A 27,687-nucleotide genomic window follows, 5' to 3' on the forward strand; every position below is an offset into this window, starting at 1 on the left:
ACAAAATAACACCTGTGTGGGTTTATGCTGGGTACTCCGGTTTCCTCCCACAGTCCAAAAACATGTACAGGTTGATTGGTAATTCTAAATTGCCCATAGGAGTGTGTGTGTGTGTGGTTGTCTGTCTAAATGTGGCCTTGTGATGGACTGTTGACCTGTCCAGGGTGTACCCCTGCCTTTTGCCCAATGGGTGCTGGGATATTATTCCTATTTTTTATATACATTTATAAAACAAGAACTGTGTTTTTCATACCTAAATGCCACACTTGATTACTCTTCATGTCTAGATCAACATTTCATGCAAGAACAATTTTTATTGTTATAAGAGTTTTATTGTACAAATATTTTACAGGCCATTAGGTTGTGGTTGGTTATAAATGTCAGAGTGTTAAATTGGTCATGAGCTCAGACACTGGTTTACACACTGCGTGTTAATTTCATAAACACACAACCCACTTATTCACATTAGTTTATTTTGATTTACGCAAATAATTGACTATTTTGTTGTACAGAAAAAAAAAATGGAAAAATCCAAATGTGCAACAACAAAAAAAAAAAGAATACAATGCTTGGTTTATTACAGAATCCAAAAAAAAGAAAATCGATCACTTTTATCGTTACTGTACTATAATCTTGGTGCACCGTAATCATCTGGCATTCGCTCAATGTTATACCTGTTGAGGAAAAGAAACTGTTAAACGGTTAAAATCTTAAAATTCCAATCATTACTTTAAGAAAGCTTAAGCACACAGAGCATTAAAATGTGTCTATTGAATATTAGCTTCAGTAGTTATGCACTTTAACAGTGCACTCTCAATTAAAACTTAATATTTTACTAGTAGTATTTCCCCCAAAAGTATTTATCACTGTTCAGAAAAATTTCTGTTACTCAGAGCAGAATTCAATAATGAACTCTGCGCCCTCTACTGACCAACTGTAATAATACATTTTAATTTAGTTTTTTTCCCCTCTGGACAATACTGTCCATGGGCAAAATATATTAGATAACATAGTGCAGGCAATTGTTTGCTTGATCACCTGTGATTAGAGATGTACATGATTGGGACTCCTGGGATCTTCCGGATTCTTCTTTTCAGGTCTCTGTCCACTGTGGCCACGATGTAACACTTATGCTAGCGAGGAACGTGAAGAAAGGATATTAAATGCCACTCTTCAATTCAGGTAATGTCTTTGTAACTCAAGATGACAGATGGAAATGCTGTCTTACCTGAGTTACCCTTTGGACTAAGCAGTCATCAGCATATGTTCCCTTATGTGAGCATGGCAAGCGTTCAAAACGAGGGTCTTTGGCTATTCTTCAAAGACAAAGGCAAATGACAGTGAAAGCTATATGACGGGGGAAAAAAAGATGCCCAAACCCTCTCAGTTTTATTAAAATCTCAAAATCCTACAAATCACTTTCTTAATAGCACAGCATTGTGGCAGCTAAACTTATTTTTTTAAAAATGTGATTTTCCACAACAGTCTAAACAAGTCAGGTCCTCTAACAGCTATATTCATATTTTTCAAAATTCATTTTCTATACCACACTACGATAAGTATGGAATTAAAAAAAACAAAGTGGAGTTACCCTTATCCGGAAATGCCAGTAAATATCAGGCTAACATTATGACCACCTGCCTAATATTGTGTTGGTCTCCCTTTTGCTGCCAAAACGGCCCTGGCCCGTCATGCACGGTGTAACCTGTCACCTTTCTATCAGAACCAGCATTAACTTCTTCAGCAATTTGATCACCAGTAGCTCGTCTGTTGGATCCGATCACATGGGCCAGCCTTCGCTCCCCACGTGCATCAATGAGCCTTCGCTGCTGATGACCCTGTCACTGGTTCATCACTGTTCCTTCCTTGGACCACTTTTGATAGATACTGACCCCTGCAGACCGGGAACACCCCACAAGAGCTGCAGTTTTGGAGATGCTCTGATCTGGTGGTCTAGCCATCACAATTTGGCCCTTCATCAAACTCGCTCAAATCCTTACTCTTGCAAATTTTTCCTGCTTCTAACACATCAACTTTGAGGACAAAATGTTTACCTGCTGCCTAATATATCCCACCGACTAACAGGTGCCATGATGAGGAGATCATCAGTGTTATTCACTTCACCTCTCTGTGCTCATAATGTTAATAAGCTCCTATTATAACTTCAGTTGTAGCAGCTATAAACAACTTTCAAAGAAAACAAAACAAATAAAGACACGGTGTCATGTTACTAAGAGAAACCGGAAAGCAAACTGTCCTCTGTTCTGAGAAAAGACTGACTTTAACAAAGCTCTGACATCAGAGATCTCCTTACAGTTCAAATCACAGAGAACACTTTTATAACATTACATATTTCGTTATAAATTTATGGAGTAATGGTGCCAAAGCATGCCAAATATAAACTTATATTAACTATGAATGCAATATTTTGTTTAAGAATGTATGAATGCATGTTGTTACCTCAAGGCAACTCTGTATTTCATCCCAAGTTTCTCAAGCTCAGCCATGACGCAGTCTGTGATGCAGGGAATACCTGAAGAATGCAAACCCAACATAATGCTTATACCAGTTCAGTGCACTCAGTTAGTCAGGCCACAAAAGACAGTGATCACTTACATTTAGCATAGAGGCAGTCCATCATGGACTGAACCACATCCAGTTTGGCCTTTATGGAGAAGTTAATGAAGTTTGTGTCCACGAGAATGTGATAGGGAGGACCGAGCTGAGTGTTGTACTGGAAGAACATACATGATGGATACTTTGGCCTGCGGTGATAAAGACAGTGTCACTAAACACAATTTACACACGAGTCAGTGGATACAAAATCTGGATATTTTGGAGAATATTTTAAGCATCATGAAAGAGAAATAAACCTCAACCATTCTTACACTTCTCGTTCTACGATGGCTGACGGATCTTCTTTCTTCTTTTTCACTGTTTTTTGTCGATCTTTCTCCTTTCTAGATAACCGAAAAAGAATTCTTAGATTTGGCATGTGCAGGGTGCTTTAGTGGCATTGTACTATTCCATACATGGCTACATATGTGAATGCACTTTCAATTCATTACTTACATTCTTTGGTCCTTTAAGCTTATCATCCTTTTCATCGCAGCATATTTCTGCTTCTTCTGTTTCCCCTAATAAAGAGAAGAAAATAGCTAAAGGGATACCACTTAAATCTGTTTCATCTTAAAACTATCAAATGTATGGAGTTGATTATAGTTCATTATTAAATCACAAAATCATACACTTCAGGAATTCCTTAAATCACAATGAGGCCATTAGCAACTAACTAATAACTAATCACAGACTTAACCTAATAGCAGCTCACATAAGTGGGAAATGAACACCACCACCACCACCACCACCACCATCATCATCGAGGTGTTCTCAAAGAGACTCCACTTTCTCAGATATGTGAAAAGATGTAGAGCTACTGATACAGTTCTATTTCACAAACATCCAAGGCAACCTGACACCCCCCTGCACTATCTGGTACAGCAATACCAACTCCAAGGCCAACAGGAAACTTTAAGGCAGCATCAAAAATAATGAGATAAAAATATAACCTCGCATTAGATCAATGCGAGTACATCAAATACGTCCAGCTGAAAAAAATCTGAAAAATGTCCTTATCCCACCCAGCACACATCATATTTCATTCCTTTATACTTCCTGGTGGCTTCACACAAGTTTCTTTCTAACTACAGTGTTAATTCACATCTTTAAGAAGTCAGTACCAGCAATTGAATACACTCAAGCAAATATTGATTTCATGAAAAGACTTATTCACAAGCCTGGATAGCCACTCCTGCTTTACCCAAGTTTACCTCAGAGTGCAAGAAAGAACGGCTATCTATCTATCTATCTATCTATCTATCTATCTATCTATCTATCTATATATATATATATATACACACACACACACACACACAGTACCTTGCAAAAGTATTCACCCCCCCCTTGGCATGTTTTGTAACATTATAACCTATGATTGAAATGTTTTTTTTTTTTAATCTGAATTTTATGTGCTGGAGCTGTAAAAATTAGTCTAAGTGAAATGAGAAAAATATATATAAAAAAGAATTTAAAAAAATTAAAAATCTGAAAATTGGCATGTGCATATGTATTCACCCCATTTGCTATGAAGCCCCTCAAAGGTTCTAGTGCAACCAATTACCTTCAGAAGTCACATAATTAGTGAAATGAAGTCTAGCTGTGTGCAATCTAAGTGTCACATGATCTGTCAGTATCGACACACCTTTTCTGAAAGGCCCCAGAGGCTGCAACACCACTAAGCAAGAGGCATCACACCATGAAGACCAAGGAGCTCTCCAAACAAGTCAGGGACAAAGTTGTTGAGAAGTACAAGTCAGGGTTGGGTTTTAAAAAAAAAAAATCCAAATGTTTGATGATCCCCCAGAGCACCATCAAATCCATCATCTTCAAATGGAAAGAACATGGTACCACAACAAACCTGCCAAGAGAGGGCCGCCCACCAAAACTCACAGACTGGTCAAAGAGGGCATTAATCAGAGAGGCAGCACAGAGACCAAAAGTAACCCTGAAGGAGCTGCAGAGTTCCACAGCAGAGACTGGTGTATCTGGGCATGGAATCACAATAAGCCGTACACTCCATAGAGCTGGGCTTTATGGAAGAGAGGCCAGAAAAAAAAGTGGCCGTTTTGAGTTTGCCAAAAGACATGTGGGCTTCTCCCCAAATGTATGGAAGAAGGTGCTCTGGTTAGATGAGACTAAAATTGAACTTTCGGCCACCAAGGAAAACACTATGTCTGGCGCAAACCCAACACATCCCATCACCCCAAGAACACCATCCCCACAGTGAAACATGGTGGTGGCAGCATCCTGCTGTGGGGATGTTTTTCAGCAGCAGGGACTCGGAAACTGATCCGAGTCGAGGGAAAGATGGTGCTAAATACAGGGATATTCTTGAGCAAAACCTTGTTGAGAAACTTGTTTTGAGACTGGGACGGAGGTTCATCTTCCAGCAGGACAATGACCTGAAGCATACTGCTAAAGCAACACTCGAGTGGTTTAAGGGGAAACATTTAAATGTGTTGGAATGGCCTAGTCAAAGCCCAGACCTCAATCCAATTGAGAATCTGTGGTCACACTTGAAGATTGCTGTTCACAAGCGGAAACCATCCAACATGAAGGAGCTGGAATTTGCCTTAAGAAATGGGCAAAAATCCCAGTGGCAAGATGTGGCAAGCTCACAGAGACTTATCCAAAGCGACTTGCAGCTGTAATTGCCGCAAAAGGTGGCTCTACAAAGTACTGACTTTAGGGGGGTGAATAGTTATGCACACTGAAGTTTTCTGCTATTTTGTCCTATTTGTTGTTTGCTTCACAATAAAAAAAAAAAAAATCACATTTTCAAAGTTGTAGGCATGTTCTGTAAATGAAATGATGCAAACCTTCAAACAATCCATTTTATTTCCAGGTTGTGAGGCAACAAAACATAAAAAAATGCCGGGGGGGGGGTGAATACTTTTGCAAGGCACTGTGTGCAAAATAATCAGTTTATGTTTTTTTTCTTACAGGTGCATGTATTGGTGGGATGAACAGTTTTGTTATTTTTTTGTGAACTGCTGACAATATTCCTCCTAAACTCAAAATATAACTATTGTTATTTAGAGTGTATATTTAAAGGAAATGACAACATCAAAATAACCCAAGATCATGCAGTATTTGAGTTTACTGTATATAAAATGTGCAGTGCTCAGGCATAACATTATGAGCAATGAAAGGTGAAGTGAATAACACTGGTTATCTCCTCATCATGGCACCTGTTAGTGGGTGGGATATATTAGGCAGCAAGTGAACATTTTGTCCTCAAAGTTGATGTGTTAGAAGCAGGAAAAATGGACAAGCATAAGGATTTGAGTGAGTTTGACAAGGGCCAAATTGTGATGGCTAGACAACTGGATCAGAGCATCTCCAAAACTGCAGCTCTTGTGGGGTGTTCCCGGTCTGCAGTGGTCAGTATCTATCAAAAGTGGTCCAAGGAAGGAACAGTGGTGTACCAGCGACAGGGTCATGGGCGGCCAAGGCTCATTGATGCACGTGGGGAGCGAAGGCTGGCCCGTGTGATCCGATCTAACAGACGAGCTACTGTTGCTCAAATTGCTGAAGAAGTTAATGCTGGTTCTGATAGAAAGGTGTCCTAATACACAGTGCATGACGGGCCAGGGCTGTTTTGGCAGCAAAAGGGGGACCAACACAATATTAGGCAGGTAGTCATAATATTATGCCTGGTCAGTGTATACACACCCACCCACGGAAGTTGGCACTTCTTCTACAACATTTGAACATCTACACATCAGGTAAACGATACATAAGTATGTAAAAGCTACTTTTCAGAGGCTGCTTCAGATCACTGGTTCATTCAGTTGGACCTACTTTATTGTTAACTCGCACTATAGCGTAGATTACTCTTCTAAATCTGCACTCCTTATTCTTATGGTATTAATGTATAGTCATTACACGTGTACTTCCATCACTACTGCTGCTGCTGCTGCTATTGCTTTAAATGTATCTGTATAATTGAAACACTTGCACATCCCCTTCTGCTTATTAATGTACATTTCTTGTACTTTATTGGTGATTGTTGAGCTGTACTAATCACTGCCCTGTGACAATGCAAGCATTTCAAGCAAGTTTACAAATCATTCATTTCTTCAGCTATGTAGCAAACAGCTAGTTAGCAACATTTAGTTGAGCTCTCGGGTGGAAATCTGGAAACTGAACAGCGTCTAAAAAAATGTTAACCCGTATCATAATGCAGAACAAATGTTTATTTACGTTTATATCCGAAGTACTGAACAACATAAAGTAAAGTCTCACCATTTCTAGTTGCTGTAGATATTAAAACACAGCAGACGGAAAACCCTCGTGTGCGTCGACGAAACGAGTCGATGTTCGACGTCATCAAAGCGCGACATCCGACGGCATTGCACTTCTTCCGCTTGTCAACGGAGTGCTAACGGATATCAGCGACACAAGTAAAGCTGTACTGTCGGGCTCTCAGGTATAAATTAAAGAGACAGCGCTAGCGATTCGGCTTGTTTCACAGCTCCAGACGCTCCGTTAAATTTGATTTCTTGGTGCATTTTCATATTCAGCCTTTATTTCTGATGAGGGTCGGGTTAGCTGCCTGGCTAAGTTGTCTTGGGTATTGGCATTTCTGTCTTTCACGCTTTCACGCCTCATCCATTAGCGTCAGAAATGAATTACTTTACAGCCATTGTTCATTTATTTTCAGGTTAACGCGTTTATCAGGGGTTTAACGCTGTAGATAATGCAGTTGTAGGCATTGATGGACGAGCAGGTAAAGTGCCACGATGGTTTTGTTTAGCCAGCCAGATTACCTGATACACCTGGCCACTGACTCTCACAGCTCTCACGCATTGCATGGGAAACCAGCTTCATGCTGGAAACCAGCATCTCTTACATTTCTGACTCCGATACTGATGTATAATACGGGTCTTGATTTGAAATAACACATTAGATTTACTGAATTTCATGAACGTGAACACCTGCCTTTAAGCTCTCTGCCCTTGTGGCTCTAATGTTTTGCATAAAAGCTGAGACCAGCATCTCATATGGAGTATTGAGTGTCAGCTGATACCCAGAGCTCTGATATGTCCAGAAGGTAAAAGAGTTCAGCAGCATGCCTTTAGCACACAAGGTTTGCCATATGTCCAAGCTCAAGGGCACAAGATGAATCAATTTGTTAAGAAAATGTCAAATGCTGCATAATATGAGCTCCAGGTCCGGCGTCTGGCTGTATTTAAGATGTGTAGTAACTGTGCACTGGTGTAATGGCAGATCATTATAACTAAGTATTCTGCTCATTGGGGTAGCTCATGCATAATGAATACATCTGGATTACACCCTCCACCCACCGCGCGTGCTTTTTAAATATTTACATTACTTTACGAGACACTTTGCTTTCCTCGCTATATGCAGTAAGCTTGGATTTGCTTTTTCTAATAGGATTTAAAAAAACCCATATATATATATATATATATATATATATATATATATATATATATATATATATACATTAACAGAATGCTGCATTTGGGGTATTGTGTTTCTCCTACAGAGGTACTCAAGTACTGAAGACAACATGGGAAGAACGCTGATAAGAAAACAAGAATACAGATATTAACGAGAGAGACTCCATCTACATGAATTCTACCATTATTCTCTGAGAACACAGAGGTCTGATCAACGCTGAAGATGGTCTGATGGACCGGCGCTTCTTGCTGACATTAATCTTCTGTTCAGTCTCATGGATTTTCTTTTGGGAATTGCGCTGGAAGAAGAGCAAGGAAAGTCAGATTGAAGAATGGCTGCAAGGCCATAGTCTGTCAGAATACAAGCATTTATTTGAAGGTGAGGAGTGTTTAGTTATTGATGCCATTTGATAGTATGTATCAGTTCCTAATAGCATGGTACAGTGATATTAAAGATGCATCCTTTGCTTCTTTTAGTATAAATGTATGTATATGGATCTTAAGGACTACTGTTGTACCTTAAAGATTGAGTTACCCTCATACATGAAAGATACCCAAAAAATATCCATAATGTATAGTCTTGGTTGTACCAGTCCAGTGTCAAGGGGGAAAAAAACAGCTTGTTACCTTTATTTCTGAAAATTAAGGAAATTTGAGGCTGTTTGTTTACATCAAACCTTAAATTAAATGTTCATGGCACTTGCCCTGATTGCAGTGTGCCACTATGTCAGATCATTAGAGATTAAAAATGAAAATATTTTTATTTTAAAACTGCTGGTGAGGTTTTGTTATCATAGTGAATAGGCAAAAAAATGAAGAAAACAAAAACTTCATTACCTCATTTCTTGAACAGTTATGACTTTCCTTTCTCTTAGCCTGCAAGTGACTTACTCTGCATGTGTGGATATTTGATGCTACAGATGTGCAGTCTCTGGAAGAGTTGAGTCTGAGTGTCCTGACTCTTTTGGAGGACGTGGTGAAGGAACAGCGGCGCTGGAGGGACATCGCTGAAGCCAACGTCCGTCTGCTCAGAGACTTTGCCTTTCAAGAGTGGCTGTGTTCTCAAAGCCTCGAGCACTACTACCACACGTAAGAACAACACACAGATATTCTGAGAAAATCTGCTCTAGTCAGGAAAGTTGCATGGAAGTGTAATTTTGGTGCTGAATGTTATTGTAGTTTGCATTTACGTCCGCGAGGGGGCAGTAGTGCCCACACAGCCCTCTCCAGCTGAATGACATTGAGCTCTGCCAGCTGCAGTGAACAGGAGGTCATTGCAGTAGTGGCTCTATAAGCGTTGTTCCACTCGTTCTCTCTCTCTCTCTCTGCAGTGCTGCAGCGAGTGCCGCAACATTCTCACACACACCGATTACACAAATCAGTCTTTGTTTGCGAAATAGTTTCCCCTTTGTGGATGCTTTAGCAGTGAGATACATAGTAGTATTTATAATGTTTAAGCATTTCTTACTCTGTTTATTATGTCATGCCTAATGTTGTGTTTAGGTGTTGAGTAAATGACAAATCAAACAAGTTTGTCTCACAAATATTTAAATTGTTCCAGACCTGAGTCTGCTTGGTGTTAAAGGATTTTTGTTGACAGCAGTGGCAGCTGTAATTCAGATCACAAGTGTATATTGGAGCACATGGTCTGTTACATTTCTATAGTGAGTGTGTGTGTGTGTTTATACCATTAACAAATAAGAAGTATTGTATGTAAAGAGCATGGCCGACTCTACCATGGCTGACATATCATTTGGTGTAGAGTACATTGCAGTGTTATCTGCATGTGTCTATCTTGTAGCATGTATTGTGCAGGCTGCTGTTCTGGTTGTCACCGCCTGCTCCAGTCTTTCCTGTTTGCTAAGGGCAAAGTTCTGTTGTAAATATGTTGTCTATGGTGTGACTTGAGCTATTTAACCACCACGATCACACATAGCTGAGCCTCGGCACTGAGGGTTTTTTTGTTTATTTTAATGTTTACGGCTTTAATTTTCATCACCATTGCTCCTAAATCAAGACTAGGAAATACTAAAGACAAGCTACTCTGACGTCTGGAAGTGACACTGTGAGTGAACTATGTAGCAGTTGGCGGTGATGTTGCTTAAGGTTCTGTTGGCTGTAATTTGTGGGGGGATTTAGATTTATATCATGTTAGTATTCTAGGGTGAAAGATGAAGTAAAACGTTACATAGATGTAAGCCAATCAATGAGTACGTAAACTGTTTCACCCAAATGGTTATGCTGCACTGAGCATGCTGTCTATGTGCAGGTGAAAACACCATTTAACTCTTCCACTACATAATGGTTTGGTTCCATGTTATTGCTCTGTTTTGCCCTGGTATCAGTTACTGTAGATGACCAGCTTTCTTCATAACTGAAACAGTAAAAGGTTTTTTTTTTTGTCATGGTATTTGTACTTCATTAGCATACAGAGCTGTGGTCATTATATGATGATCCTGAAGTGGTCAAAAAATAAATTGAATATAGACTTTAAGGTTTAGGCACTGTATGATGTGATTATAATCTTACATTTAAGTTTGACAAAACAGAAATATTTGGGTCTAACTGCTCATTTTACCCCAGATATAATTTCTTACTCCAATGCTTCTCATCCCCTTTGTATCTGGTTCTTGAAAGTCCTCCCTGTAGACTCACTCTGACTAAATTATTCTACAGCAATCTCTGTCTCTCACCATGGACTGCACTGAAAACCCGTTGGCTGTGTAATTTACTACACATGACGTTTCCACGTTTGTCGAGCATGTTTGTAACTTGTACACGACGGCTAATATTTGAGTAAAATCATTTGAGTAGATGAATCAGTGGAAACAAGACCATTCAAAATACGTTACTTACATATCGTATGTATATGACGCCACAATTTGCAATCATATCCATGACATTTGCATGAAGATTCTCAGCTCCATTACTGTGAACACATCTTCACTGTACATCTTCAGGGTCATGTAGCTCAAGAGGACTGGGATTATCCGGGGCAGAGGGTTCTGAGGTTGGAGAAACCCCGATTTACATAAAAAATTGAACCAGTACAATTAGGATATTGTTTAGATGTAGATGTTGAATTATAATGGCTTCATTCTGCTTTCATTCATGCACTGAAATTATGTTAACATTTGATTCTATGTAACTAAGTGCCATTAAGTATACATGAGATGTGATACTGACCACATTATTAGAAACACCTTACACTTGGTTATTACGTTTGTCCAGTCAGCCAATCATGTGACAGAAGCACAATGCAAATATCTCGCAGAAGAGTTTGACAACATTCATGATGGTGGAAAAAAAGTGAGCTTAGTGATTTTGACCATGGCATGTTTTTGATAGCAGATGTACTAATCTTTTAAGTATTTTAAAACTGCTGGGATTTTCATTGTGCACTCCTTCAATGTGATACATTATTGTGCCATATGAACTAAGCATTGCCCCCAATTCTTTTCTTTCTAGTCTGAAGACCCTGGGATGCACTAACCTGGATGACCTAGCCCAGTTTGACAGCCAGCTTCAGCTCTCTCTGGCAGCCTGGGGCTATTACTACGAGGACTATATCAAGCTGTCCACAGGCATAAAGGTCCTCCAAGCATCCCGGGGTAGCAGGGACCAGGACTACGAGGTTCAGCTGGTGCACAGCCTTGCTGAGAGGCGCCTGAATGAGAAGTGGTCCATTGGTGAGTTTGAAGTAGTCCATCAGAGGCATTAGAGTGACTTGCATGGCTTTGTAAGCCTTAAGTGGTTCTACTACTTATGTTAGAAAGTTATGTATGTTATGTAAAGGCTTCACACCCTGTTAGCCTGAATGTGTGTGCCTTTGTTCTCTTTAGCTTGGTGCTGTCACTCTTAGCTGCTCACACCCATCCACTTCTTTCAAGGGAGAGGCTGTATAATTTACGAGATGTTGTAATGTATTTATTTAAATTGATAGATGTCGTATTTCAATTGATAGATGTTGTAATGTACGTCTGCTTCTCAGCAGAAATCTCTGTTTTCTTTTTGAAATCAAGGAGAGCCTATTAAATAAACTCGACGATTTTAGGGGCGAATGAGGCCAGTATCGGGGTCTACTTTCGGGTTTACTTTTGGTTCATACTCTTCCTGTTCATCGTGTCAGTGTTTCATTCCATGCACTATTACATCCTCTGCATGTTTTCCTGTTTCAGCTGGGGCGCTGATATTCGGCTGTACTGTTGCACTGTGCTTTCTGATAAGGGACCTCATGTTTTACGTGATTGGTGAGTTTCTACTTGAAGGAACACCAATAAAAAGTGTCTAGAACAATGTAAATATTTTATAACATATACTTTATAAGCCTGTGATTCTGCAGTGATCTGCTTCTGCATTTCATTGTTTCCTGAAACAAACAATTCTTGGCTGCATTCTTGACATCTCTTGAGATCTCAAAGTAGTTCCTGTTTTACTTACCTTGACCTAATGTCCTAACCTTGTATGTTTTCTCTTTCTCTACTTTTTCTTTAGGTGGAATAACCGTTTCCATCATCGCATTTGTCTTTACCATCAAGTTCCTATGTGAGCTCGCAGCACGTGTGGTCAGCTTCCTGCAGAATGAGGACCCTGGGCGTCGTGGCGACCGCAGCATTTACGACTATGTGCGGGGGAACTACCTTGATCCACGCTCCTGCAAAGTCTCCTGGGACTGGAAGGAGCCACAGGAAGTGGGCCAGACCATGAGCTTCCGTGTGCAGGTATCCTCAGCACTGCTACATTGTCATAAAGTTAAAAGTGAACATCCAATGTGAGTTAAATATGTTTTTAGGATGTGTTAAAAGGATGTTCATATTCTTTGTATTTGTATTTAGAGTGCTGGGATAAGCATAAGATGCTCTTGATGATTACAATAGCGGTTCTTTAGATGGTGCAAGTCATTTACAGTATGCTAACCTTGGGTCTTTCCTCCTAGCTCTTCTATAAGAATGGTCAGCCGTTTCCAGCTCACAGGCCCGTAGGTTTGAGAGTGAACATCACTCACATAGAGCTTGCTCTGGACATTCCTGTCACCCAGGAGATCCTTCAGGAGCCCGAGTCCAACGTGGTGAAAGTGACCTTCACTGTGCGCAAGGCAGGCCGCTATGAGGTGGCAGTGAAACTAGGGGGGCTGAATGTGGCATACAGCCCCTATTATAAAATGTTTCAAGCAGGTAACATGAGCTCAGGGTTGATGTGATCATGGCATGCTGTTCTTATCATCTCTGTTATTTAGTTTTGCCTTGATAAAGTTTTCCCCCTCAGATAAAAACCTTATAGTGCCAACGTTCATTTTTCTCATTTTAGTCTAGTGTTTGTATGATTTCTGCAGGGTTTTCCAAGACTTTTTGTTAGTCAGCTGTGTTTATGGACATGGTGTACTAGTGTGCTAAAGCCAATTGTAAATTCAGCTTTATTTGGAACATGTCCGTATGATTTGAAAACATTGTTGTTGTCTGTCATTCTGATTGATGTGCTTGAAATGTTTAGTATGTTTGTGCAGTTTTGTGCTTGTTTCTTTCTGTCCATCACTGACTCGAGTTAAATGTCCTTTCATGTGTGTTTGTTACAGGGACGGTGGTGCCATCCAAAACAAAGATTGCATACCACTTTTCAACTTTGGTGCTGACATATGGTCAACAGCACACTCTGCAGATCGAGCCTCGAGACGAGTACGGCAACCCTACCAGTAACTCCGTCTCTCTCGTGGATGAGGTCAACTACAGTGTGCATATACACTCGGTAAGAGCTCTTACACGACGAAATAATACCATCTAGAAGAAGGCTTTATTTGACACATATACATTACAGCACAATGGATTAAATTAATTCAGCTTGTTAGGAAATTGGGGTCAGAGTGCAGGGTCAGTCATGATACAGCACCCCTGGAGTAGAGAAGGTTAAGGGCCTTGCACTTGCACAAGGTCCCAATAGTGGAACAGTTTGAACCTTAGGTATGGTTAAAACATGATTTCACAAAAATGTCAACAGAAAAGGCATGATAACACACACTGTTACACTCATCATGAAGTGTTGATTTGATCAGAAACTGTGAAACCGGCCTGACCCTGCACCCACTCTCCCCTTTCTCCTAGTAGACTGGAGCATTATAGACTCTATAGAGCGTTATAGATTCTATTCACTTTTTTTTTTTTTTGTTAGTTGGGGACTATAGAGGAGGACAGTTCTGAAGATTACTACAGCACGACTGTCTGTTGTAATAAACAGCAGTGTCAGGTCCTGCTGCGGCTCACTCTGAACAAAAAGGGCTGCTTCAGAGCACGCATTACTTACAGGGACCAGCCTCTCAGTAATGGAGAGTTTGACATCATTGTGCTCAGTGGTGAGTCTCCTTGTATCTTTCCTATACTTCTGGCACGTACACTACCAGTCAAAAGTTTGGACACACTTTCTAATTCCATGGTCTTTCCTGATGATTATTTCTTTCTACATTGTAAAACAATGCTGAAGGCGGCCGAAATACACAATAACCTCGTTTGAACAGTTGATATTGAGATATGTCTGCTACTGATGCTCTGTAAAGCCTTCATAACGGCTCTAATCTGAGGTGCTGTTAATTGGTGATTTCTGAGGCTGGTAACTCTAAATGAACTTCTCCTCTGCAGCAGAGGTAAGTTTTGTTCTTGCTTTCCTGGGATGGTCTTCATGTGAACCAGTTTCATCATGGTGCTTGATGGGTTTTGCAAACGCACTTGACAATACTGTTTTTGTAAGAACTATTCCAGAGCAGATTCTATTCGTGTCTTAAAATAACAACTGACTTGTTTTTTGTTGTCATTACATATGGATTACTTAAGTCCATGTGCGTTATTTCATAGTATAAATCTCCAGTATTGTTCTAGAATGTAGAAAATAAATCCCTAAACAAAAAACATTGAATTAGAAGTTGTGTCCAAAGTTTTGACTGGTTGTGTAACAGTCATGTATAACTGTGCTTTCATTTTTATTCCACTTCATCTGTTTTGGTCCAATCAAATATTTTCTTTAGTTCAGCTCATTTTGACAAATTTTGTACACTTTACCTTTACAGAACCCCAAAAATCCTTGGGTCTCCCCTTTGTCCGAATGAACCGTGGGTGATTTTTTTTTTTTTGTTGTTACCGCTGAGAATGATTGTTTGCACCGCAGTAATGTGAAAATTAGTTTCATTTGGACTGAAATAACATTTAAACAGATACAGCGAAAGTTGTTCCACTTTCAACTGTATGACCGCAGATAACATAATGCGCACCATGTGTGCTGAACTCGCTCTGAAATTGAGCAGAATAAAAAGGACACCTCTTCTCACTGAACAAACTACATTTACTTCAGTAGATCAGTGCATAAGTATTTCTTTAAATGGCTTAAATATGGTACAGGAAAAAAAAAAGGCCATCTCAACATACAATATAAAATAGCTCTATAATTGTGTGTAATAATGTCAGAAATGATTACTGACCTGAAATGACTGGTATAGATATTTTTTAACTCGGAATAAAATTGCTCTCGTGTGTCCTGTAGAGGAAAGCGATACTTAATAAGAGGGAGCTATCTATCAAAGCACACAATGTCAGATTCCTGAACTATCAAAAAAAACGTACATGTGGAAACGATTTACTGCACAGGACGATTGTTGTAATGTGAAATCAACTGAGCTAAATGTAAGATGCAGTGTAAAATAATAGCAAACCAAACCAACAGTTTTTACGAGCTTTGATTCGAACTTATGCTAGTGTCTGTATTTCTGCAGGTAGTTGAGTGTGTGTGTGTGTGTGTGTGTGTGTGTGTGTGTGTGAGTGGGTGCCAGAGAGCGAGAGAGTGTGTGTGTGTATGTGTGAGTGAGTGTGTGTATGTGTGAAAGAGTGTGTTATGAGTTGTGTGCAAGTATGTGTGTAGTCGAAAGTGCACATGAGAGCAATAGGATTAAGCAATGATGAAATTTTAATAAAACCCCCTTTTTCTATTTAATAAAACAACCTAATTGTAGCAGAACAGCTGATGTCAGAGTCGTAGGTGTTTACATTACATTACTCTATTTTTCCCTGATGGTCAGATGATTACAGTCTGCACTAGCTTCTGAGATCAGTCAGAAAACTGTAAAGATCATTAAATCATGATGCGTGTTATCAGCCTGTAGATGATGGAAGAACAGACATGGCAAGGGAAGGGACCGTGACATAAAATCTACAGATTATTTGTGACTTATTTTATTGCACCCTTTTGTGAAACCTAAAGTTTAAAACCTCGAATATAATATATTCATTTCATTAACAGATATAAAAGTCTGTGTATATAAGAAACACCCTGCATCTAGGGTTGCAAAGGGCCGGAAAATTTCCGGTAAATTTCTCAGGAATTTTGGAAATATCCCAAGTTGGAAACTTTACGGGAATTAATGGGAATTTATTTCAAATTATTTAGAAATTTGGGGAAATCATGCCACACTGAAGACTGGAGTATTGGCTGATGAAAATACTGCTTTGCATCATGGAAATACATTATATTTTAAAGAATATTAAAACAGATAATTATTTTAAATTGTAATAACATTTCATGATATTACTGTTTTGATGTATTTTTGGTCAAATAAATGCAGGCTTAATGAGCATAAGAGACTTTGAGCATAAGAGACTCTTTCAAAAATGATTAAATAATAATGTGTCCAAAAGTTTTAGCAGTACTGTACTCTTGTATGATAAAAGAAAAGTGGCTAGCAAAAGGTAGAAAAAAAGAACATCACAGCTTGAGCCTCATCAAGACATGATATCTAGCCTCCTAAATTGTCAGTGAAATGCTAACTAGCTTGGATTTAGCATATCTGATTTACTTGGATAGCTAGCTATTGTATAAACTAGGGCTGTCAAACGATTAAAATATTTAATTGCGATTAATCGCAGGATTGTCATGAGTTAACGCGAGTTAACGCTTGCTCTTTCTCTCTCTCTCTCTCTCTCTCTCTCTCTCTCTCTCTCTCTCTCTCTCTCTCTCTCTCTCTCTCTCTCTCTCTCTCTGCTTACCTGCCTGCCTGTTTTCTGTCTTTGTTTATCCGCCAATTCTACTTCTTTTCCGATTCCTGTGAGTGCCGCAGCACACTTACGTTCATCCAAAGTGCTCTTATTGCTTCAGACACGTCAAGCCAATACGAAACGACATCCCACCTCTCCCGTCACCCGTCATTTGTCTGTATATGTATTCGGAGCCAGTTACCAGCAGACTTTTTAAATTATTTACAAAATTATAAAAACTGCATTAACGCGCGATAAAATAATTGTCGGCATTAATGAGTTAACGCGATAATAACGCGTTAACTTCCCCAGCCCTAGTATAAACACATTTTGTATTTGCTAACTGAACTTTAAAAACTATAGATCAAATATATTTACGCGAGTCATATCAAAACATATTTGAATTGATGTAATGTTCGGGTTCGAATGCTGAACTGTGGCTTCAATATTCTTGTGATGGGCAGAGCCTGGAAAATGAGGGGGAAACTGACTGAGCGGGATTGTGTGCTGCTAGATGTATATATTTAGTTTTAGTTTAGTTCCCTGTTATAGGCTAACCTGCAATTTTGCAAATTCCCATGGAAAGTTTCCAGCCTTGAAAATTCCCGGAATTTTGCAACCCTAGTTAGTTCCAAGTTTTGTAAACTAATCTGGCTAACATGCTGCAAAGAATGAACTAAACATATGACAGTAAAACTGCACCTTAAGATTCACCTGTTATCAGTTTAGCCATTACAACAATTAGGCCTAATCTACAGATACGTTGCAATTATTTGTGAAACCAATGAAAAATGCATATGTGTTACAAGAAAGAGACATTTGAGTTGAGTTATAATAGAGACTTTATTGAAAATGAAGAGAATTTATTTAAAAAAAATTAAAGCATTGTTAATTAATTAAAAGCAATCCTAAATCATACTGTATTACAGTATTTATTACATATAAATACTTATATTTATTACAGATATTAGTATATTTTTTATACCACAATGATTGCTTTCGAAATTTAATTAAAAGAAGGTATTATTTGAATATATTTCAATACTATTAGTTTAGTATTATTTTGATGCTGTAATGTAGAATAATATTTTGTTAGCATTTATTACAACACTATATTCTGACACTATTAATGAACGGATATAAAAACAGCTTTTTAACAAAGTTATTTTTCTATGTTTTTAAGGAGACGCTTAATTAACAGTAAGGTTTATTAAATTAAACATCATTATCGTTGATAAATCGTTGTGGTATAAGCTATAGTTAGAAGGGGGTGTTTAGGGTTGATCTAAAAAAATTTATACATATTTACAACAATACATAAATTTAGTAATAATATAAACTACATACACGTTAAATACTCTAGTGCTAATATAACAAACTATATATACATAATATACTATAGCGCTAATATGCATAGCCTTACATTTTATAAGTTGAAATTTGATTTATATAAAAAAAACACAAAATCAATACACTACACTGTAACATCATGTAAAAATACTAGACACTAAGTAATCATATAAAACGGACTAAAAGGTATCAAGCTGATTCTCACCACGATTAAATGGATAAAATACTTAACATGAATAAATAAAAAAGACTAATACTGAAGCTGAATGGACAAATACTTACCACACATACCTACCAAATATCTAAACAAGAATGTGAGATGTTAAGCGGCGCCTTGTACTAGGAGGAGCTTCAAGGCTGTCCTCTTCATCCCTCTTCGTCTTTATCCCCTGGCACCGGAGAGGAGCTTTAAAAGGGTGACCAAACATCGTGACTTTCGGGTTAAAATGTACACAACGCCAGGAAGCAGGAGGCACATATGGGGATGAGCTTCTTGTAGAGGATGGTCTCTTCAAATGGGCTCGACTCCGCGAAGGGGATGGGCTCCTCGAGAGCAATGGGGAATTGGCCCCTCATAGGTGGTGATGGGCTTCTGTCACGGGATGGGCTCCTCATATCCACATCATCACCTCCATCTTGTGCCTCCTCCTGCTGACCAGCTGCGTGGTCATCATCCTTGTAATCGCTGAGCTCGGTGCTATAATAGAGCTCGCTCTGAGGAAACAAGTCAAATAAGGGTTCGCACTCTCCGTCTCCCTGTATCAGAAGAGATGAACAATGAGACAACATTTGCACATCTCATAAAAGGAAGCAGAAAGCTTTAGTTTAATAGCACAACATATGTTTTGTACAGCAGGAAAACCTCGCTCTTAACAAAAAAAGTATTTACACAAGTTATGTTATTGTAATCTTGCTATAACAGTGCACACATCCTCAGTATTTACTGTTTAGCTGCATGAGAAGGAGTAGTAACACTAGTAATACTAGTAACAGACTTCACTGCTAACAGTCTCCCCCAAAACCCAGGTTAGAATAATTTTTTGTCCAAATGTTCCCTTTTTTTATTTCCTTTTGCGAGGTATAACAACAACAATAATAATAAACAATTTTTTACAAAAAATAAATATTTCTTTGAATTTTCACCACCTGTTTATATATATATCTATATTATTATAATATAATATATATAATAATATTATTATATTATAATATATTTATATATACATATAATATATTAATTACGTGGTAAATTTACAAGCCGATGATTGGTGTGTGAATATTTATGCTGTTATGTCTATTATCAAGTCAACACTAGAGTGCACACATGTTTATTTCCTCTGCATCCTTTCATACGACGTCATCTTTGTTTATCGTCACTTCAGAGAACGAGAAGAACTGTGTGGAGAAGAACGTGTCCACTCCAGGAATTAGTATCTATTTTGAGGCCTACCTCTATGGTACAGGGAACTATAGCAGCTCTACCTGGCAGTTCCCAGCATCCTCTCTGCTCACCCCACCACGGCGGCCATCCATGGGCGATGACGAGGAAGAGCACGACTCTCCAGTGGAAGGCCAACCGGAGAAGGTCAAGAAACCAAAAAAGGTCTACTGCTACATATCACCAAAGGTCAGTGATTAATAATCAGCTTAGCACTGTTAGCTATTTTATTTTATTTTATTTTATTCTCAATGTATTTTATTATGATATATTGCAGCAACTCTCTGTGAAGGAGTTTTACCTGAAAATTATTCCATGGCGCCTTTTCACCTTTCGTGTGTGCCCTGGAACGAAGGTAATGTCCGAGTAGTTTAAGCAGCAAATATGCCTTTAAAACAAAAAGATTTTTAAAGAAGAGGCTTATCAGTTATACACTTTCCTGTTAGTTCACCTACCATGGGCCTGACCCAATCCATAAGTACCTGACTCTGGTGGTGGATGATGGGATTCAGCCTCCTGTAGAACTGAGCTGCAAGGACAGGAACATTATGGCAGCCACCTTTATTCGCTTTCTCCATAAGAACATTGGTGAGTTGGTGAAAAAAGTATTGAGGTGAATCTGTTTAAGTGTGTAAGAGCATTGTGATTGACCGTGTTATTTTTCTTTCTCTATGTTAGGAGGCTCCGAAACATTTCAGGACAAGGTGAGCTTTTTCCAGCGAGAGCTCCGGCACATTCACTCCAAGAGACCTCGAATTAAAACATGCCTGAAGATCAGCCGTCACTCCATTCTCGACTCTGTGAGTAGCCTGACCTGCTGGAGCTCTTCAGGGTTTGAAGGATGACCTCATGATTCATGTATAATTTTTTTTTTTTTTCCCTGCAGTCTCTGAAGGCCACCAGAAACTTCTCCGTATCGGACTGGAGTAAGAACTTTGAGGTTGTGTTTCAGGATGAAGAAGGTCTGTTCTTTTAAGAGAGATGTTCTCAAACGTTTTAATACTTCAGTAGTTTGTAAGTGTAGACAGAGACTTAGTGTGACTTTTTTTTTTAAAGCTCTGGACTGGGGAGGGCCGAGGCGTGAGTGGTTCGAACTCATCTGTAAGAATTTGTTTGACACCAATAACCAGCTCTTCACACGTTTCAGTGACAATAACCAGGGTCTGGTAAGCATTGGCTTTTATAGCCTCAATGTTTTCATGTTTGCTTTCACTTTTAGAATATAAGGTAGGGGTGAAATAGTGCATTGGTGTGCATAATATAAATGAAAGTAAAAGTTCTAGTGTGTCGCTCAGGCCCATGTTTCAAATTGCTAGAAACCTCTTTATCATGGATAGAACATGGTAGCTAACAGAATCTAATGATGAATCCATTATGACAGTGTTTTTCATGTGTAAATGTTATGCTGTAAATATCTTACCTTCATGATCTACAGCAAGGTTTGTAGTATTTAGTAGCGATGGAGTTTCTAACATGACATCCATGTGTACATAATCAAGAAACTCCCAGCAATCTGTTTTTATATGAATCATACATAATCGTTACAGATGTCAGGCAACATTACTTAACAGACACTTGCTTGTAAATCTTATCCTCTGGGAATGAAACAAAAGAAACAAACAAGTATATGATTAATATTCTTTTCTTACAAAGTTTTAATCATCATGTGTACACTATGCCATCGACAAATAATCAGCAAGTTGTTGGATCTATGTATCATGTGAGTTATGACTAAAGATCACTAGAAGTGTGTGTGTGTGTGGCAGGTCCATCCTAACCCAGAGCGTCCTGCTCACCTGAGATTGAAGATGTACGAGTTTGCAGGGCGTGTGGTAGGGAAGTGTCTATATGAGTCAGCTTTAGGAGGAGCCTATAAGCAGCTGGTACGAGCCAGGTTCACTCGCTCTTTCCTGGCCCAGATCATTGGCCTGCGCATCAACTACAAGGTGGTACAACACATTTGAGTTTAAAAAAATAAAATACTACATGATCATCAAATGTGTCAGATGTTCTATCACTACTCAGTGAAAGAATAACTGTTTATAGCTTCATTTTTTTTTTTTGTTTGCACAAAGCCACAGTTTCTGGCGCGTTGTTTGTGATTCGTATTAAATTGCGTAGTCCTGCATAAACTCATTTATTGTGTCTGAGAGAAGTAAAGCATGTTTGTTTTATTTTATGCATCTGACTGTTTTAAATTATCGTTCGCCGTGGCAGTACTTTGAGACCGACGATCCGGAGTTCTACAAAACGAAAGTCTGCTTTATCTTAAAAAATGACGTGAGCGAAATGGACCTCGTATTCGCTGAGGAAAAGTACAACAAGTCAGGACAACTGGAAAAGGTGAAACACACTCGACCAAATGACTGGTCTATAACATCGTAGCTAAGAAAACAACTGACAAATGTTTTTACTTATCATCATCAGCCTAATGGAAGTATGATGTATAAGTCTATGTTGTATGGCTGGGGAATCTGGGTTTGTTTGCTGTAAAGTACTGTTGTGAATTCACCGAAGCAGACCAGTGTTCAGCAGGAATGTTTCATTGGAGATCAGAACACACTGCAGTGGTACTGTAGTCATCAAGTCCAGTGAAAAGGCGCATACTTTGCAGTTTTACTGGCCTTGAAGCTGTGATGATAGAAAAGCCTAGAGGTGATGCTCTTAAACAAAGCATTGAAATCCCCACGGTTCCTGATCACCGTCTGCTTTGGTGGTAAGAGCTGGGATATGTAAATAATTATTCAAAGAGCATTGTATGTTAGAATAGATTTTAGAGTGACCTCAAAACATGTTTTCCTACAGTACTTTTTAACGCAAGGTTGTGTGTGTATACAACTGTAGCCATGTGTATTTTAGAGATGTGTGACGATAGTGCTATGCGTTTTCTGACATGTGCTATCTTTTCTTTCTTTCCAGGTGGTGGAACTGATCTCAGGCGGTGCTCAAATTGCTGTCACTAACGAGAATAAGATGCATTACCTGAATCTGCTGGCTCAGTTTAGACTGGCCAGTCAGGTGAGGGATGAAGTAGAGCACTTCCTCAAAGGTACGAGCTCCTCAGACTGGAACTTGGTTTGTATATGAATGTGTTCAGATCTAACGAAGGTGTTTTGTCATTCTTAGGGTTGAATGAACTTGTTCCTGAGAACCTTTTGGCCATATTTGATGAAAATGAGCTGGAGGTAAGCCTGTGAATACCTCAATTAAAGCTACATTTGGGTTCTTACCCTTTTTGCAGCCGAGCATTCGTATAATTGTAAATATACTGATATTCCAGACCACCTGAATACAGATTTGTTGATCATTTAAGAGTACTATAGTGTTTTCTTAAAGCTTTCTGTTTCTGAACTTGCCATCAACAGAACCCAGAACAGAACCATTCAATACAGTGACCAGTTGAAGTATAGGAATTCAGTAATAAATGTAATAACTTTGATATCATGAGTGTGGATGATCTTTCACTAGCATGCTGCAACTTATGTCCAAACCTTCAGTTTTGTACTTTTATAAATGCCAGTTGTTTTTGTGTGTTTTGTTTTCCCAGTTGCTGATGTGTGGTACTGGGGATATTAACGTGCAGGATTTCAAAGCTCATGCTGTTATCGTTGGCGGCTCATGGCACTTCAGAGAGAAGGTGTGCTGCTAAACACGTATTTGTTCTTTCACATATGCAGCATTCAGCCCATTTGACTCTGTGAACCCTGGTGCGTAGTCACATTGTAGTGCAGAACAAAACATCCTGCGAGCGGTGGTCTCCGAGTGCTTCCAAACAAACCCCCGGTGCGGCTTGAACGCCTTGATTCACTACATCAAACCTGTTGTGGCTTTTGGGTTGTGGGAACATTTTTTTTTGATATGCTAGCTGCTAAACTTATATGCAGAACGGTAGAACGAGTGCCAGAGGCTCGATCTAGAGAACAGTGTGTCCTGGATATCTCAGCCAAAGTATACAAAAGGATTCATGTTTAATGTTTCAATATGTATTTGTTATTTAACATCGGATCCATGCTCAGTTGATTCCCTTTATTACTTCACACCCCTGTATTTGGCTTCTCTACATTTTCGGTCACCGTATTCATCATGAATAAATGAAGGTTTGGCCCGAGGTCTGTTCTTCCCACATAATCAATAACGTTTATAATTGGTTCATATAAATGTGTGTGAAACCTAAGCATTAACTCCACAATAGGTGAGAAAGGGTCCAGTGACTCTCACAGTGGTTGTTCAAATTTGCTAAAGTTAAAAAATGATGTATTGATGAAAGTATTGGAAATGTATTTACAGTTTGTAACATTTCAACAGGCGTTTTCTTTCTTCCCGGGTCATTTGTTTTCATTCTATTTTAAATGCATACACATTTTCATTTTCCCTTTTTATATGATTACTAGTAAAGAGGTTCATGAGCCTCCTGGAGTTCCAGCGGCAGGATCCCACACTCTGCCCTGGTTCGATTCCCGGGCAAGGAGCTAAACCAGCCACTGAACTCTCAGTGCCGGTCCCAAGCCCAGATATAATGGGAAGGTTGTGTCAGGAAGGGCATCTGATGTAAAAACCTGATCTGTTGTGGTGAACCCGAATAGGGAGCAGTCGAAAGAACAACAACAACTAGTAAAGAGGTTTGTGTGTGTGTGTGTGTCTGTCTCTCTGTCTGGGTGTGCAGGTGATGAAGTGGTTCTGGGCCGTGGTATCCTCCTTCACTCAGGAAGAGCTTGCACGTCTCCTCCAGTTCACCACCGGCTCCTCTCAACTCCCTCCTGGTGGCTTCAACACACTTTGTCCATCCTTCCAGATCATAGCAGCACCAACACACAGCACGCTGCCAACTGCACACACTTGGTGAGTAAACATGCCCATACATAAACCAGTCCAAGTCAGGTTACAATAATGTATTGTGAACGGTGACTTAAGTTCAAGTCTATGACTCGGGTATTGAATACACACATGCACTACTCAAGTCTGGTTCGTGTCTTCATTCTAGCGTATTGAAATGTGAGTTATGCTAGCATTCGAGTTACGTAACAGTTTCTGTGCTGCTCTGCACTGTATATTGTTCAGTTGTCACTCTTTCCATATTTGAGTCTAGAAATGTATCTAAAATCCATTTAAGGAACCAACAGACCGTATCTTGGGTTTGTGTGCTTAGTGCAGCAGGTGATGTCATTTTAAAAGAAGAGAAGTGCTTAGCATCACAGGATAATATATGAACGAATTGGTTTTCCATTATTTGTAAATTTGTTTCTTGGTACTTCTCTAGTTTTAACCAGCTGTGCCTCCCTACCTACGACTCCTACGAGGAGCTGCACAAACTGCTGAAGCTGGCCATCAGTGAGGGCAGCGAGGGCTTCGGCATGCTCTGACCACACACTGGCTCTGACTTTTGGATATGCTGAAGGAATCGCTTTTTTCTGTGTCTTCTCTCCAACGAGTGAGCTGCTGTATACGAGCCAACGTACCTTTCATTCTCCAATAACAGACCTCTTAGCTGAAGCCCACACGGATGTCCAGATTTTTCTCTCTCAAGCAGGACCTTCACATGATCCTGAGTTGCCTTTGGCTTATTCCACTGGATGCTGGAGCAATGTAAATATGTAAAACTTATGTTGTTTTTTTTTGTATTGTTAAAAAATAGCAAAAAGGAAAAAATGAATGAAGGAAGAACTGTGTTGCGTTTTATTCTATAAGGTATAATTGTTTCATTTTGTTCAGTCATTAAAATTTGTGAAGCTACCATCACCTTTGGCATTAACAAAGCTGGGAACATTCACATGGAGTGTAGCAAGCCTATATGATGTGTGGATCTACTACACACTCACTGCACTTTGGCCTTAACCGATCAGGGAAGGTTGTGTTTTTGTTTTTTTGTATATATTGAACTTGTAAATGTCTTCATTTGTTGAGAATTTTAAAGACGAGATGCTTCAAGTCTCACTTGGCACATTTTTTTGTTATCTAGTTCTTTCATGTAGCCTAATGTAACACTGTGTGTAAGTGAGTGTGTGTGAGGGTTGAAGAATCTGCACTGCAAAATATGATGATGAAGGAGCAGGAAGAAGAGCACTGGTTAATGGTTTATTACAAATCTCTGGGCAACATCTATGCATTTTACTAGTGAGCCTAATTTACAAAGCAGTATGTAAGAGTTAATGTAAGGAATTTTTCTGTTTTGGGTTTATTTTTAAGACGCGTGCTGTGACAAATTTATTATTAGGCCAGAAAAAGATGTTTCAGTTTTTGTTTCTTTTCTTATTGCTTGATTTTGTTATATATATATATATATGACCTTAATTTATTTTTAACTTATTCTCACTGACCAAAATGTCCTGTAATATTATATTTGTGTTGATGAAATGAGTGTTATATGAAACAAAAGAGGCTAAAAGCCAGAAAGCATTTAAGTGTCTTTTAGTGTTTGTCATATTGCAACTAACCCTCACAACCTTGTTTCCAGTAACCCAAGCTGGAAAAATACAATTTTTAATGTGTAATATTCATCGTTTAACCGAATATTCAAACAACTTGTATCAAAGCTTGTCTTGAAGAGATGAATGTTTGTTGAACTGTTGCACTGTCCAGGAAAATGGCCTCTAATAGATTGTTCTGGAAGATTGTTCTGGATGTCAATACTTGGGTGCAGTGTCTCACATGAGTGGAACTTCTTATGAGTGCTTTATCCATTGCATCTTGAGTTTCATGTTAATGTGGGTGCTCATTTACAAAGCCTACACACTGCTGTCAGAATGTGTCTTAACATGGACTGTCCATTCTATCATCCTATGTAACTATGCTTCAAGTCAAAACACAGCTGCTGTTAACTTTGGCGCTAATGTCCGCTTGAATAATTCATAGAGAATTGTGTCATACGGGATATATTTTAACCACGGATCCTGATGTTAAGCGGCAGAGCAGTCCGAACTTTTAGTCACCCTCCTCCCTTTAATGCCACAATGAAGCTTTTCATATGGTCTCGTTTTAGATATCGTGCCCTTTGACCTTGGATAAACAGCATCGCCGCAGAAACTCCAGGGTGTGGCTAGACTGTGAATGAAATCACTGCATATGCGTCTGGCTGTGCATCTTGGCCGAGGCTCATCGTGATGACCTCAGTCACCATCTCGTGGAAGCACAGTGGCTGAAAAGCAGCCGGCGTTTCTGTCGTTCGGGCCGGCGGTGTCATTTTGTGACTGCCAGTCCATCGGCAGTGGGCAAAACGAGACACGAGCATGACCTTGCTGGTTTCACTTACCTTCATGTGCAGGGCATTTGAGTTTTCTTACTGATTTGAAGGTGTGAAATAATGCATTATAATGTGTATATATTGTAATAAAGATGCCAATGGCTTGGGGTTGATTTATTTGGGGTTTTTCTTGTGTGTGGAGAGGACAGGCTACTCTCACGAATGTCTTGGGTTTTCAGCACTGTTCTGATGGCTGATTGAATTGTTTCTTATTTATGTGACAAAATAAATTGACGAAAAATAGTGGGAGTCACCTCTTAATCATTTCATGATTTCCTTATTCCTTATGGTTTTTTATGACTGTATTTTACACAAACTACATGGACATGGGATTTCAGAATGTGATTTTCTTCCCCTCTTATGTCATTCATCTTCATGCTTAATGCCTGGTCAGGATCACAGTGGATCTGGAGTCTATCCTAAGAACACTAATTTTGAGGTGGGTATCCATCTTGGACAGGGCACCATTCACACCAAGGGGCAGTTTTGAGATACCAGTCCATCTTGTGGTGTGTTTTGAGAGGTGACAGAGAACCAACCATAGCACTGGGAGAACATGGACGTAAATTCCAGTACCTTGTGTTTATGACGAAAGCAGGGACTCTGGAGTGA

General features: G+C 39.2%; 2 protein-coding genes across 4 annotated transcripts; one reads left to right on the forward strand and one right to left on the reverse strand.

The window, feature by feature from the left end:
• Positions 1 to 455: 455 nt before the first annotated feature.
• On the reverse strand, positions 456 to 7,017 carry fcf1 (FCF1 rRNA-processing protein). The gene is made up of 8 exons (XM_058398809.1): positions 6,868 to 7,017; positions 3,073 to 3,137; positions 2,889 to 2,960; positions 2,617 to 2,765; positions 2,461 to 2,533; positions 1,229 to 1,316; positions 1,039 to 1,133; positions 456 to 674 (listed from the first exon to the last, which is right to left on the reverse strand). The coding sequence occupies exons 1-8, from the start codon at positions 6,868 to 6,870 to the stop codon at positions 626 to 628; spliced, it is 594 nt and encodes a 197-aa protein (XP_058254792.1). The 5' UTR covers positions 6,871 to 7,017; the 3' UTR covers positions 456 to 625.
• On the forward strand, positions 6,958 to 27,316 carry arel1 (apoptosis resistant E3 ubiquitin protein ligase 1). 3 transcript variants are annotated; one of them, XM_058398803.1, is made up of 22 exons: positions 6,958 to 7,051; positions 8,132 to 8,424; positions 8,966 to 9,134; positions 11,514 to 11,734; positions 12,224 to 12,295; positions 12,540 to 12,766; positions 12,982 to 13,219; positions 13,618 to 13,787; positions 14,208 to 14,388; positions 19,783 to 20,027; positions 20,116 to 20,193; positions 20,285 to 20,426; positions 20,517 to 20,638; positions 20,725 to 20,800; positions 20,895 to 21,004; positions 21,605 to 21,784; positions 22,056 to 22,181; positions 22,758 to 22,887; positions 22,965 to 23,023; positions 23,386 to 23,475; positions 24,502 to 24,677; positions 25,096 to 27,316. In XM_058398803.1, the coding sequence occupies exons 2-22, from the start codon at positions 8,277 to 8,279 to the stop codon at positions 25,196 to 25,198; spliced, it is 3,063 nt and encodes a 1,020-aa protein (XP_058254786.1). In that variant the 5' UTR covers positions 6,958 to 7,051; positions 8,132 to 8,276; the 3' UTR covers positions 25,199 to 27,316. The 3 variants fall into 3 exon arrangements, with proteins under 3 accessions (XP_058254786.1, XP_058254787.1, XP_058254788.1); XM_058398804.1 differs by lacking the exon at positions 12,224 to 12,295; XM_058398805.1 differs by lacking the exons at positions 6,958 to 7,051; positions 8,132 to 8,424; positions 8,966 to 9,134 and adding an exon at positions 9,918 to 10,110.
• Positions 27,317 to 27,687: the final 371 nt, after the last annotated feature.

This window comes from Hemibagrus wyckioides, linkage group LG09 (genome assembly GCF_019097595.1).
Source record: "Hemibagrus wyckioides isolate EC202008001 linkage group LG09, SWU_Hwy_1.0, whole genome shotgun sequence".
Taxonomy (NCBI): Eukaryota; Metazoa; Chordata; class Actinopteri; order Siluriformes; family Bagridae; genus Hemibagrus; species Hemibagrus wyckioides.

What these genes read in the sequence shown, in the direction of transcription:
- arel1 (XM_058398803.1), top strand. Translation starts at nt 8,277, where the DNA reads ATGGACCGGCGCTTCTTGCTGACATTAATCTTCTGTTCAGTCTCATGG. An exon ending in TGACATCATTGTGCTCAGTG is followed by an intron (nt 14,389 to 19,782) that starts GTGAGTCTCCTT and finishes TCGTCACTTCAG; the next exon opens with AGAACGAGAAGAACTGTGTG. An exon ending in GTGACAATAACCAGGGTCTG is followed by an intron (nt 21,005 to 21,604) that starts GTAAGCATTGGC and finishes TGTGTGTGGCAG; the next exon opens with GTCCATCCTAACCCAGAGCG.
- fcf1 (XM_058398809.1), bottom strand. An exon ending in GCCATCGTAGAACGAGAAGT is followed by an intron (nt 2,766 to 2,888) that starts GTAAGAATGGTT and finishes TTATCACCGCAG; the next exon opens with GCCAAAGTATCCATCATGTA. An exon ending in GGACTGCCTCTATGCTAAAT is followed by an intron (nt 2,534 to 2,616) that starts GTAAGTGATCAC and finishes TGCATTCTTCAG; the next exon opens with GTATTCCCTGCATCACAGAC.